The sequence below is a fragment of the Mustelus asterias genome, chromosome 4 (genome assembly GCF_964213995.1).
Source record: "Mustelus asterias chromosome 4, sMusAst1.hap1.1, whole genome shotgun sequence".
NCBI lineage: Eukaryota > Metazoa > Chordata > Chondrichthyes > Carcharhiniformes > Triakidae > Mustelus > Mustelus asterias.
Window position 1 is genome coordinate 70907289 of NC_135804.1, and position 14137 is coordinate 70921425.

A 14137-nucleotide genomic window follows, 5' to 3' on the forward strand; every position below is an offset into this window, starting at 1 on the left:
TTCTGGGTTGATGATGAGTGGGGAGAGTGCTGTGTTTCTGGGTTGATTATGAGTGGAGAATGTTTCTGGGTTGACAATGATAAGTGGAGAATGGGCGATGTTTCTTGGTTGATGATGGTGAGTGGAGAATGTGCTGTGTTTTTGGGTTTTTGATGATGAGTGGAGAATGTGCTGTGTTTCTGAGTAGGTGATGAAACATGCAGAATGGGCTGTGTTTCTAGGTTGATGATGATGACTAGAGAATGTGCTGTGTTTCTGCGTTGATGATGATGAGTGCAGAATGTGCTGTGTTTCTGGGTTGATGGTGATGAATGAAGTATGTGCTGTGTTTCTGGTTCGATGGAGAGGAGAATATGCAGTCTTTCTGGGCTGATGATGAGTGGAGAATGTGCTGTGTTTCTGAGTTGAGAATGAGCTGTGTTTCTGGGTTGTTGATGCTGAGTGGAGAATGTGCTGTGTTTTTGGGTTGGTGAGTAGAGAATGTGCTGTGTTTCTGGGTTGTTGATGCTGAGTGGAGAATGTGCTGTGTTTCTGGGTTGATGACGAGTGCAGATTGTGCTGGGTTAATGATGAGTTGGGAATGTGCTGTGTTTCTGGGTTGATGATCATGGTAAATGGAGAAGGTGCTGTGATTCTTGGTTGTTGATGTTGGTTGGCGAATGTGTTGTGATTCAGAGTTGATGGTGAAGAGTAGAGAATGTGCTGTGTTTTAGTGTTGATAATGAATGGAGAATATGCAGTGTTTCTGGGTTGCCCATGAGTGGAGATTGTGCTGTGCTTCTGGGTCGTAAATTAGTGGAGAATATACTGTGTTTCTTGGTTGTTGATGATGAGTGCAGAATGTGCTGTGTTTCTGGGTTGATGATGAGTGGAGAATGTACTGTGCTTCTGGGTTGATGAGTGGAGAATGTGCTGTAGAACATTACAACGCAGTACAGGCCCTTCGGCCCTCGATGTTGCGCTGACCTGTGAAACCAATCTAAAGCCCATCTAACCTACACTATTCCAATGTTTCTTTGTTGATGATGGGTGCAGAATGTGCTGTGTTTCTGGGTTGATGATGTTGATTGCAGAATGTGCTGTGTTTTTGGGTTGATGATGATGTTTCAAGAATGTGCTGTGATTCTGTGTCGATGATAAGTGGAACAAAGAAAAAGAACAAAGAACAATACAGTACAGGAACAGGCCCTTCGGCCCTCCAAGCCCGCACCGCTCCCTGGTCCAAACTAGACCTTTCTTTTGTATCCCTCCATTCCCACTCCGTTCATATGGCTATCTAGATAAGTCTTAAACGTTCCCAGTGTGTCCGCCTCCACCACCTTGCCCGGCAGCACATTCCAGGCCCCCACCACCCTCTGTGTAAAATACGTCCTTCTGATATCCGTGTTAAACCTCTCCCCCCTCACCTTGAACCTATGACCCCTCGTGAACGTCACCACCGACCCGGGGAAAAGCTTCCCACCGTTCACCCTATCTATGCCTTTCATAATTTTATACACCTCTATTAGGTCTCCCCTCATCCTCTGTCTTTCTAGTGAGAACAACCCCAGTTTACCCAATCTCTCCTCATAACTAAGCCCCTCCGTACCAGGCAACATCCTGGTAAACCTCCTCTGCACTCTCTCTAAAGCCTCCACGTCCTTCCGGTAGTGTGGCGACCAGAACTGGCCGCAGTATTCCAAATGCGGCCGAACCAACGTTCTATACAACTGCAACATCAGACCCCAACTTTTATACTCTATGCCCCGTCCTATAAAGGCAAGCATGCCATATGCCTTATTCACTACCTTCTCCACCTGTGACGTCACCTTCAAGGATCTGTGGACTTGCACACCCAGGTCCCTCTGCGTATCTACACCCTTTATGGTTCTGCCATTTATCGTACAGCTCCCCCCTACGTTAGTTCTACCAAAATGCATCACTTCGCATTTATCTGGATTGAACTCCATCTGCCATTTCTTTGCCCAAATTTCCAGCCTATCTATATCCTTCTGTAGCCTCTGACAATGTTCCTCACTATCTGCAAGTCCTGCCAGTTTTGTGTCGTCCGCAAACTTACTGATCACCCCAGTGAAGAGTGTGCTGCGTTTCTGGGTAGATGATGGAGTGCAGATTGCGCTGTGTTTCGGTGTCGATGATGAGTGGAGAATATGCTGTGTTTCTCGGTTGATGAAAGGCTTTATAAAGCACTGGTTAGGCCCCATTTGGAGTACTGTGAGCAATTTTGGGCCCCACACCTCAGGAAGGACATACTGGCACTGGAGCGGGTCCAGCGGAGATTCACACGGATGATCCCAGGAATGGTAGGCCTGACATACGATGAACGTCTGAGGATCGTGGGATTATATTCATTGGAGTTTAGGAGGTTGAGGGGAGATCTGATAGAAACTTACAAGATAATGAACGGCTTAGATAGGATGGACGTAGGGAAGTTGTTTCCATTAACAGGGGAGACTAGGACGCGGGGGCACAGCCTTAGAATAAAAGGGAGTCACTTTAGAACAGAGATGAGGAGAAATTTCTTCAGCCAGAGAGTGGTGGGTCTGTGGAATTCATTGCCACAGAGGGCTGTGGAGGCCGAGACGTTGAGCGTCTTCAAGACAGAAATTGATAAATTCTTGATTTCTCGAGGAATTAAGGGCTATGGGGAGAGAGCGGGTAAATGGAGTTGAAATCAACCATGATTGAATGGTGGAGTGGACTCGATGGGCCGAATGGCCTTACTTCCGCTCCTATGTCTTATGGTCTTATGGTCTTATGATGAGCGGAGAATGTGCTATGTTTCTGGGTTAATGATGATGAGTAGAGAATGTGATATGTTTCTGGGTTAATGATGAGTAGAGAATGTGCTGTGTTTCTGGGTCGATGTTGATGAGTGGAGAATGTGCTATGTTTCTGGGTTAATGATGAGTAGAGAATGTGTTGTGTTTCTAAGTTGATGATGATGAGTGAAGAATGTGCTGTGTTTCTGTGCTGATGATGATTAGTAGAGAATATGCTGTGTTTCTGGTTTGATGATGAGTGCAGAATGTGCTGTGTTTTTGCGTCAATGATGAGTGGAGAATGTGCTGTGTTTTTGCGTTGATGAGTGGAGAATGTGCTGTGTTTTTGCATCGATGATGAGTGGAGAATGTGCTGTGTTTTTGCGTTGATGATGAGTGGAGAATGTGCTGTGTTTTTGCGTTGATGATGAGTGGAGAATGTGCTGTGTTTTTGCGTCGATGAGTGGAGAATGTGCTGTGTTTTTGCATCGATGATGAGTGGAGAATGTGCTGTGTTTCTTTGTTGATGATGAGTGCAGAATGTGCTGTGTTTCTGGGTTGATGATGTTGATTGCAGAACGTGCTGTGTTTCTGGGTTGATGATGCTTCAAGAATGTGCTGTGATTCTGTGTCGATGATGAGTGGAGAGTGTGCTGTTTCTGGGTAGATGATGAGTGTAGATTGCACTGTGTTTCGGTGTCGATGATGAGTGCAGAATGTGCTGTGTTTCTGGGTTGATGTTGACGATGAGTGGATAATGTGCTGTGTTTCTGCATTGAAGATGATGAGTGGAGAATGCTCTGTGTTTCTGGGTTTAAGATGAGTGGAAAACCTGCTGTGTTTCTGGGTTGATGGTGAAGCGTGCAGAATTTGCTGTGTTTCTTGCTTGGTGGAAATGGAGAATGTGCTGTGTTTCTGGGTTGATGGTGATGAGTGAAGAATGTGCTGTTTCTGTGTCATTAATGAGTGGAGAATGTGCTGTGTTTCTGTGTTGATGATGAGTAGGGAACCTGTTCTGTTACTGAGTTGATGATGATGAGTGGAGGATGTGCTGTGCTTTTGCATTGGTGATGATGAGTGGAGCATATGCTGTGTTTCTGGGTTGATGATGATTAGAGAATGTGTTTTGTTTCTGGGTTGATGATAATGAGTGCTGAATGTGCTGTGTTTCTGGGTTGATGATGATGAGTAGAGAATGTGCTGTGTTTCTGGGTTGATGAGTGGAGAATGTGCTGTGTTTCTGAGTTGATGAGTGAAGAATGTGCTGTGTTTCTGTGCTGATGATTAGTAGAGAAGATACTGTGTTTCTGGTTTGATAATGATGAATGCAGAATGTTCTCTATTTCTGGTCAATGATGAGTGGAGAATGTGCTGTGTTTCTGGGTTGTTGATGAGTGGAGAATGTGCTGTGTTTCTGGGTTGATGAGTGGAGAGTGTGCTGTGTTTCTGGGTTGATGAGTGGAGAATGTGCTGTGTTTCTGGGTTGTTGATGAGTGGAGAGTGTGCTGTGTTTCTGGGTTGATGATGATGAGTGGGGAATGTCTTTGTTTCTGGGTTGATGATGATGAGTAGGGAATGTGCTATGTTTCTGGGTTGTTGATGAGTGGAGAGTGTGCTGTGTTTCTGGGTTGATGATGATGAGTGGGGAATGTCTTTGTTTCTGGGTTGATGATGATGAGTGGAGAATGAACTGTGTTTCTTGGTTGATAGTTTGCCCCTATTGGGGAGTTCGGCGTTACTGAGCATTGCTTCATGGAATTGCTGTATTTTATTATAGGACGCACATGCAGGATCTCAAGGATATCACCAATAATGTGCACTATGAGAATTACCGGAGTCGCAAGCTGGCAGCTGTGACTGGCAACGGGGTCGATGCCAGTAAGACTAAAGGACCCCTCACCAGGTCAGTCTTATAGTGTTCTGTTACGAGGCAGCTATATTTATCCATCTGACTCCATCTGGCTGAGAATTTAAGACACTAAGGAGTCTAACAACACCAGGTTAAAGTCCAACAGGTTTATTTGGTAGCAAATGCCACGAGCTTTCGGAGCGCTGCTCCTTCGTCAGATGGAGTGGAAATCTGCTCTCAAACAGGGCACAGAGACACAAAATCAAGTTACAGAATACTGATTAGAATGCGAATTTCTACAGCCAACCAGGTCTTAAAGATACAGACAATGTGAGTGGAGGGAGCATTAAGCACAGGTTAAAGAGATGTGTATTGTCTCCAGACAGGACAGCCAGTGAGATTCTGCAAGTCCAGGAGGCAAGCTGTGGGGGTTACTGATAGTGTGACAGAAACCCAACATCCCGGTTTAGGCCGTCCTCATGTGTGCGGAACTTGGCTATCAGTTTCTGCTCAGCGACTCTGCGCTGTTGTGTGTCGTGAAGGCCGCCTTGGAGAATGCTTACCCGAAGATCAGAGGCTGAATGCCTGTGCGTCACGAGCATTCAGCCGCTGATCTTCGGGTAAGTGTTCTCCAAGGCGGCCTTCACGACACACAACAGCGCAGAGTCGCTGAGCAGAAACTGATAGCCAAGTTCCGTACACATGAGGATGGCCTAAACCGGGATGTTGGGTTTATGTCACTGTTAGCGCGAGTGGGCGAACACGACCACTTCAGACTCAGAGTCAGGTTCAACAGCGGTACAGCTTTATTAACGTCGACGGAGGTGCAATCAGGACATACAAACAGCACTGTCCCGAAAGCACTCTGAAGGCCCACCAAAACGGGTTATAGTTATAGTGGTATTCTGTAGTTGATGTGTAAATGGTTTGTTTATGGTTTTCTGCTATGGTCATCCTGTTTAATGAGTTTTTAGGCGCAGAGTTGATGTGTTAAGTCTGGTGATTGCCCAGTCTAGGGAGGTGAGAATTATCTGAGATCTCTGGAGTTTCTTATACAAGTGGAGTCACAGGTGGACAGGGTGATGAAGAAGGCATTTGGCATGCTTAGTTTTATTGGTCAGAACATTGAATGCAGGAGTTGGGACATCTTGTTGAAGTTGTACAAGTCATTAGTAAGTCCACATTTGAAATACTGTGTACAATCCTGGTCGCCCTATTATAGAAAGGATATCATTAAATTAGAAAGAATGCAGAAAAGATTTACTAGCATGCTGCCAGGGCTTGGTGGTTTGAATTAGAAGGGGAGTTTGTTGCGTAGGGGGCTTTTGGGTGATCTTATAGAGGTCTATAAAATAATGAGGGGCATTGATGAGGTAGATTGTCCACATCTTTTCGCAAAATTAGGGGAGTCTAAAACTAGGGCATTTAGGTTTAAGGGGAGAGGGGAGAGGTATAAAAGGGTCCAGAGGGCCAGATTTTTCACACAGGGTGATGAGTGCCTGGAATGAGCTGCCAGAGGCAGTAGTCGAGTTGTATACAAATTTGTCTTTTAAAAAGCATTTAGAGAGTTACACGGTAAAATGGATGTAGAGATATGAGCCAAATGTGGGCAATTGGGACTAACTTAGTGGTAAAACTGGGCGGCATGGATAGGTTGTGCTGGAGGGCCTGTTTCCATGCTGTAAACCTCTATGACTCTGATATTCAGTTGATAGTAAGAAGTTTAACAACACCAGGTTAAAGTCCAACAGGTTTATTTGGTAGCAAAAGCCACACAAGCTTTCGAGGCTCTAAGCCCCTTCTTCAGGTGAGTGGGAATTCTGTTCACAAACAGAACTTATAAAGACACAGACTCAATTTACATGAATAATGGTTGGAATGCGAATACTTACAACTAATCCAGTCTTTAAGAAACAAAACAATGGAAGTGGAGAGAGCATCAAGACAGGCTAAAAAGATGTGTATTGTCTCCAGACAAGACAGCCAGTGAAACTCTGCAGGTCCACGCAACTGTGGGGGTTACAGATAGTGTGACATGAACCCAATATCCCGGTTGAGGCCGTCCTTGTGTGTGCGGAACTTGGCTATCAGTTTCTGCTCAGCGACTCTGCGCTGTCGTGTGTCGCGAAGGCCGCCTTGGAGAACGCTTGGAGAGCGCAGAGTCGCTGAGCAGAAACTGATAGCCAAGTTCCGCACACACAAGGACGGCCTCAACCGGGATATTGGGTTCATGTCACACTATCTGTAACCCCCACAGTTGCGTGGACCTGCAGAGTTTCACTGGCTGTCTTGTCTGGAGACAATACACATCTTTTTAGCCTGTCTTGATGCTCTCTCCACTTCCATTGTTTTGTTTCTTAAAGACTGGATTAGTTGTAAGTATTCGCATTCCAACCATTATTCATGTAAATTGAGTCTGTGTCTTTATAAGTTCTGTTTGTGAACAGAATTCCCACTCACCTGAAGAAGGGGCTTAGAGCCTCGAAAGCTTGTGTGGCTTTTGCTACCAAATAAACCTGTTGGACTTTAACCTGGTGTTGTTAAACTTCTTACTGTGTTTACCCCAGTCCAACGCCGGCATCTCCACATCATTCAGTTGATAGCCCAGAGCCATCTGTAAACCTAACCACCTACTGAGCGAACAAAATGGAAATTGGGGCATTACTTGCTCTCCTCTAGTTGAACAGGGTGCAATTGGTTGGTATTGAAGGTTCATTGTGTGTCTCATGACACACAATGAGGGAAGGTGATTTTCCGTCCTTACCCAGCGTCACCTAAACATAACTCCAGATACACATCAATGTGATTGAATCTTAACTACACTCTGAAATGGCTGACCAAGCCCCTCTATTTTATCAAAGAACTACAGAATAAAAACAGATCCACTTGGCAATCAGAAATGACAAGGGCACCCAGTGGACCTTGCAAAGTCCTCTTCACTGATATCTGAGCTCTTATTCTGAAATTAAGGAAGCTGTGCCATAGCCTAGCCACACATTTTCTGCAAGTATGAATCAGTGAACACCCCTATCTCAAGAGTCACCTTCATCCCATCCCTGGGTATGTGCTGACCTACATTTGGATGACAGGGTCATATGGACTGTGCAGCATTGGGGTTCCATGCTGGGATCGGTGCTCCAGTAATTTGCTGTGTTAAACGGCAGAAGTCCTTTGGCAGAAATGGAGGAGGAGCGTCGAGAGCACGTGACCAAGATGAAGAAGATGGAGACGGAGATGGAGCAGGTCTTCGAGATGAAGGTTAAAGAGAAGAAACAGAAACTGAAGGACTCTGAAAATGAGGTACCACCATCCCCGTTCTCCCATTTCTTCCTTTCTTTTTACCTCAACATTGTCACATCCATTTGACCTTGCATTCCCTATCCCATGACCCCTATCCCATCCCATTCATCCTCTCCCCCACCCAAAGAACAAAGAAAGAACAAAGAACAGTACAGCACAGGAAACAGGCCCTTCGGCCCTCCAAGCCTGTGCCGCTCCTTGGTCCAACTAGACCAATCGTTTGTATCCCTCCATTCCCAGGCTGCTCATGTGACTATCCAGGTAAGTCTTAAACGATGTCAGCGTGCCTGCCTCCACCACCCTACTTGGCAGCGCATTCCAGGCCCCCACCACCCTCTGTGTAAAAAACGTCCCTCTGATGTCTGCGTTATACTTCGCCCCTCTCAGCTTGAGCCCGTGACCCCTCGTGATCGTCACCTCCGACCTGGGAAAAAGCTTCCCACTGTTCACCCTATCTATACCCTTCATAATCTTGTACACCTCTATTAGATCTCCCCTCATTCTCCGTCTTTCCAAGGAGAACAACCCCAGTCTACCCAATCTCTCCTCATAGCTAAGACCCTCCATACCAGGCAACATCCTGGTAAACCTTCTCTGCACTCACTCCAATGCCTCCACGTCCTTCTGGTAGTGCGGCGACCAGAACTGGACGCAGTACTCCAAATGCGGCCTAACCAGCGTTCTATACAGCTGCATCATCAGACTCCAGCTTTTATACTCTATACCCCGTCCTATAAAGGCAAGCATACCATATGCCTTCTTCACCACCTTCTCCACCTGTGTTGCCACCTTCAAGGATTTGTGGACTTGCACACCTAGGTCCCTCTGTGTTTCTATACTCCTGATGACTCTGCCATTTATTGTATAACTCCTCCCTACATTATTTCTTCCAAAATGCATCACTTCGCATTTATCCGGATTAAATTCCATCTGCCACCTCTCCGCCCAATTTTCCAGCCTATCTATATCCTGCTGTATTGCCCGACAATGCTCTTCGCTATCCGCAATTCCAGCCATCTTTGTGTCATCCGCAAACTTGCTGATTACACCAGTTACACCTTCTTCCAAATCATTTATATATATCACAAATAGCAGAGGTCCCAGTACAGAGCCCTGCGGAACACCACTGGTCACAGACCTCCAGCCGGAAAAAGACCCTTCGACCACTACCCTCTGTCTCCTATGGCCAAGCCAGTTCTCCACCCATCTAGCCACTTCTCCTTGTATCCCATGAGCCTTAACCTTCCTGCTCAACATCTCCACCCCCCACCGCACAAATGCGTGGCCTCCCTGCCCCCCACATCCTGCTTAGTCTCTTAGCCCCCCCCCACTGAGCCTCACCCCCACCCCACCCCCGTCTCTCCCATCATCCCACCCACCACCTCGCAGCTTTGCCACATCATCCCCCTGCATCCGTGTCAGCCTCCCCCTCCATTCCCTCACTCCCAATCCAGTTTGGCCATCTCTGGCCATTTCCCGCGCTCGGCCTCCTGATTCAGTTCAATCTCCTTGATCCTGCTCTCTCCCTCGCTGTGCCTGCCTGTCATCACTGACCCATGTTCTGAGCTCAGTCTGCCACTCTCTGTCTCTCTCACACTTGCGTGTAGCTGCAGCGCCGACACGAACAGATGAAGAAAAATCTGGAAGCCCAGTACAAGGAGCTGGAGGAAAAACGCAAACAGTTGGAGGAGGAGAAAGCATCATGGGAAGTGGAGCAACGCTTGTTGGAGCAACAGAGGCTGGACACCTCAAAGTAAGTGAAAGTGTGTGTGTGTGTGTGTGTGTGTAGGGGGAGTGTGTGTGTAGGGGGAGTGTGTGTGTAGGGGGAGTGTGTGTGTAGGGGGAGTGTGTGTGTAGGGGGAGTGTGTGTGTAGGGGGAGTGTGTGTGTAAGGGGGAGTGTGTGTGTAAGGGGGAGTGTGTGTGTTAGGGGGAGTGTGTGTGTGTTAGGGGGAGTGTGTGTGTGTGTAGGGGGAGTGTGTGTGTAGGGGGAGTGTGTGTGTGTGTGTAGGGGGAGTGTGTGTGTGTGTGTAGGGGGAGTGTGTGTGTGTGTAGGGGGAGTGTGTGTGTGTGTAGGGGGAGTGTGTGTGTGTGTGTAGGGGGAGTGTGTGTGTGTGTGTGTGTAGGGGGAGTGTGTGTGTGTGTAGGGGGAGTGTGTGTGTGTGTGTAGGGGGAGTGTGTGTGTGTGTGTAGGGGGAGTGTGTGTGTGTGTGTGTAGGGGGAGTGTGTGTGTGTTAGGGGGAGTGTGTGTGTAGGGGGAGTGTGTGTGTGTGTGTAGGGGGAGTGTGTGTGTGTGTGTGTGTGTAGGGGGAGTGTGTGTGTGTGTGTGTAGGGGGAGTGTGTGTGTGTGTAGGGGGAGTGTGTGTGTGTGTGTAGGGGGAGTGTGTGTGTGTGTGTAGGGGGAGTGTGTGTGTGTGTGTAGGGGGAGTGTGTGTGTGTGTAGGGGGAGTGTGTGTGTGTGTGTAGGGGGAGTGTGTGTGTGTGTGTAGGGGGGTGTGTGTGTGTGTGTAGGGGGAGTGTGTGTGTGTGTGTGTAGGGGGAGTGTGTGTGTGTGTAGGGGGAGTGTGTGTGTGTGTAGGGGGAGTGTGTGTGTGTGTGTAGGGGGAGTGTGTGTGTGTGTGTAGGGGGAGTGTGTGTGTGTGTGTAGGGGGAGTGTGTGTGTGTGTGTAGGGGGATGTGTGTGTGTGTGTAGGGGGAGTGTGTGTGTGTGTGTGTGGGGGAGTGTGTGTGTGTGTGTGTGTAGGGGGAGTGTGTGTGTGTGTGTAGGGGGAGTGTGTGTGTGTGTGTAGGGGGAGTGTGTGTGTGTGTGTAGGGGGAGTGTGTGTGTGTGTGTAGGGGGAGTGTGTGTGTGTGTGTAGGGGGAGTGTGTGTGTGTGTGTAGGGGGAGTGTGTGTGTGTGTGTAGGGGGAGTGTGTGTGTGTGTAGGGGGAGTGTGTGTGTGTGTGTAGGGGGTGTGTGTGTGTGTTGGGGGAGTGTGTGTGTGTAGGGGGAGTGTGTGGTGTGTGTAGGGGGAGTGTGTGTGTGGGGGAGTGTGTGTGTAGGGGAGTGTGTGTGTAGGGGGAGTGTGTGTGTGTGTGTAGGGGGAGTGTGTGTGTGTGTGTAGGGGGAGTGTGTGTGTGTGTGTAGGGGGAGTGTGTGTGTAGGGGGATGTTGTGTGTGTGTGTGTTAGGGGACTGTGTGTGGTGTGTAGGGGGAGTGTGTGTGTGTGTGTAGGGGGAGTGTGTGTGTGTGTGTAGGGGGAGTGTGTGTGTGTGTAGGGGGTGTGTGTGTGTGTGTGTAGGGGGAGTGTGTGTGTGTGTGTAGGGGGAGTGTGTGTGTGTGTGTAGGGGGAGTGTGTGTGTGTGTGTAGGGGGAGTGTGTGTGTGTGTGTAGGGGGAGTGTGTGTGTGTGTGTGTAGGGGGAGTGTGTGTGTGTGTGTGTGTGTGTAGGGGGAGGGGGAGTGTGTGTGTGTGTGTGTAGGGGGAGGGGGAGTGTGTGTGTGTGTGTGTGTAGGGGGAGGGGGTGTGTGTGTGTGGTGTGTGTAGGGGGAGGGGGAGTGTGTGTGTGTGTGTGTGTAGGGGGAGTGTGTGTGTGTGCGTGTGTGTAGGGGGAGTGTGTGTGTGGTGTGTGTGGGGAGTGTGTGTGTGTGCGTGTGTGTAGGGGGAGTGTGTGCGTGTGCGTGTGTGTAGGGGGAGTGTGTGCGTGTGTGTAGGGGGAGTGTGTGTGTGCGTGTGTGTAGGGGGAGTGTGTGTGTGCGTGTGTGTAGGGGGAGTGTGCGTGTGTGTAGGGGGAGTGTGTGTGTGAGGGGGGGGGAGTGTGTGTGTGGGGGGGGGGGAGTGTGTGTGTGTGTGAGGGGGGAGTGTGTGTGTGTGTGTGTGAGGGGGGGGGGGGAGTGTGTGTGTGTGTGAGGGGGGGGAGTGTGTGTGAGGGGGGGGGAGTGTGTGTGTGTGTGAGGGGGTGGGAGTGTGTGTGTGGTGGGAGAGTGTGTGTGTGTGAGGGGGGGAGTGTGTGTGTGTGTGTGTGTGTGTGAGGGGGGAGTTTGTGTGTGTGTGTGAGGGGGGGTGGGAGTGTGTGTGTGAGGGGGTGGGGAGTGTGTGTGTGGTGGGAGAGTGTGTGTGTGTGTGAGGGGGGGAGTGTGTGTGTGTGTGTGTGTGTGAGGGGGGAGTTTGTGTGTGTGTGTGAGGGGGGGAGTGTGTGTGTGAGGGGGGGACTGTGTGTGTGAGGGGGGAGTGTGTGTGTGAGGGGGGGAGTGTGTGTGTGAGGGGGGGAGTGTGTGTGTGAGGGGGGGAGTGTGTGTGTGAGGGGGGGGGAGTGTGTGTGTGAGGGGGGGGAGTGTGTGTGTGTGTGGGGGGGGTGTGTGTGTGGGGGGGGAGGGTGTGTGTGTGGGGGGGGAGTGTGTATGTGTGGGGGGGTGGAGTGTGTGTGTGTGTGTGTGGGGGGGGAGTGTGTGTGTGTGTGGTGGGGGGGGAGTGTGTGTGTGTGTGAGGGGGGGAGTGTGTGTGTGTGTGAGGGGGGAGAGTGTGTGTGTGTGAGGGGGGAGACTGTGTGTGTGAGGGGGGGGTGTGTGTGAGGGGGGGGGGGGTGTGTGTGTGAGGGGGGGTGTGTGTGTGTGAGGGGGGGTGTGTGTGTGAGGGGGGGGTGTGTGTGTGTGAGGGGGGGTGTGTGTGTGTGAGGGGGGGTGTGTGTGTGTGAGGGGGAAGGAGTGTGTGTGTGAGGGGGAGGAGTGTGTGTGTGAGGGGGAGGAGTGTGTGTGTGAGGGGGAGGAGTGTGTGTGTGAGGGGGGGGAGTGTGTGGTGTGTGTGGGGGGGGGGGGGAGAGGGTGTGTGTGTGAGAAGGGGGTGTGTGTGCGTGAGAAGGGGGAGTGTGTGCGCGAGAAGGGGGAGTGTGTGCGCGAAAAGGGGGAGTGTGTGCGCGAAAAGGGGGAGTGTGTGCGCGAAAAGGGGGAGTGTGTGCGCGAAAGGGGGAGTGGTGTGTGTGCGCGAGAAGGGGGAGTGTGTGCGCGAGAAGGGGGAGTGTGTGCGCGAGAAGGGGGAGTGTGTGCGCGAGAAGGGGGAGTGTGTGCGCGAGAAGGGGGAGTGTGTGCGCGAGAAGGGGAGTGTGTGCGCGAGAAGGGGGAGTGTGAGCGCGAGAAGGGGGAGTGTGTGCGCGAGAAGGGGGAGTGTGTGCGCGAGAAGGGGGAGTGTGTGCGCGAGAAGGGGAGTGTGTGCGCGAGAAGGGGGAGTGTGTGCGCGAGAAGGGGGAGTGTGTGCGCGAGAAGGGGGAGTGTGTGCGCGAGAAGGGGGAGTGTGTGCGCGAGAAGGGGGAGTGTGTGCGCGAGAAGGGGGAGTGTGTGCGCGAGAAGGGGGAGTGTGCGCGAGAAGGGGAGTGTGTGCGCGAGAAGGGGAGTGTGTGCGCGAGAAGGGGGAGTGTGTGCGCGAGAAGGGGAGTGTGTGCGCGAGAAGGGGGAGTGTGTGCGCGAGAAGGGGGAGTGTGTGCGCGAGAAGGGGGAGTGTGTGCGCGAGAAGGGGGAGTGTGTGCGCGAGAAGGGGGAGTGTGTGCGCGAGAAGGGGGAGTGTGTGCGCGAGAAGGGGGAGTGTGTGCGCGAGAAGGGGGAGTGTGTGCGCGAGAAGGGGGAGTGTGTGCGCGAGAAGGGGGAGTGTGTGCGCGAGAAGGGGGAGTGTGTGCGCGAGAAGGGGGAGTGTGTGCGCGAGAAGGGGGAGTGTGTGCGCGAGAAGGGGGAGTGTGTGCGCGAGAAGGGGGAGTGTGTGCGCGAGAAGGGGGAGTGTGTGCGCGAGAAGGGGGAGTGTGTGCGCGAGAGGGGGAGTGTGTGCGCGAGAAGGGGGAGTGTGTGCGCGCGAGGGGGAGTGTGTGCGCGAGAGGGGAGTGTGTGCGCGCGGGGGGGAGTGTGTGCGCGAGAGGGGTGTGTGTGCGAGGGGGAGTGTGTGCGCGTGAGGGGGGGAGTGTGTGCCGCGTGAGGGGGGAGTGTGTGCGCGTGAGGGGGGGAGTGTGTGTGCGTGTGAGGGGGGGGAGTGTGTGCGGTGAGGGGGGGAGTGTGTGTGCGGTGGGGGGGGGAGTGTGTGTTGCGTGTGGGGGGGGAGGTGTGTGCGTGTGGGGGGGGGAGTGTGTGTGTGTGTGGGGGGAGTGTGTGTGTGTGGGGGAGTGTGTGTGTGTGTGTGAGGGGGGGAGTGTGTGGGTGTGGTGTGTGCGTGGGGGGAGGAGGTGTGCGTGTGAGGGGGGGAGTGTGTGTCGCGTTGTGAGGGGGGGAGTGTT

At 51.4% G+C, this 14137-nt stretch overlaps 1 protein-coding gene across 1 annotated transcript in view; it reads left to right on the forward strand.

The window, feature by feature from the left end:
• The window catches only part of LOC144492774 (septin-7-like), a 121699-nt gene that overhangs the window by 105233 nt on the left and 2329 nt on the right, over positions 1-14137 (forward strand). The window contains exons 10-12 of the mRNA XM_078211192.1: positions 4540-4665; positions 7776-7911; positions 9519-9664. Of these exons, the coding sequence (XP_078067318.1) occupies positions 4540-4665; positions 7776-7911; positions 9519-9664 (408 nt within the window). The remainder of the gene's footprint in view (positions 1-4539; positions 4666-7775; positions 7912-9518; positions 9665-14137) is intronic.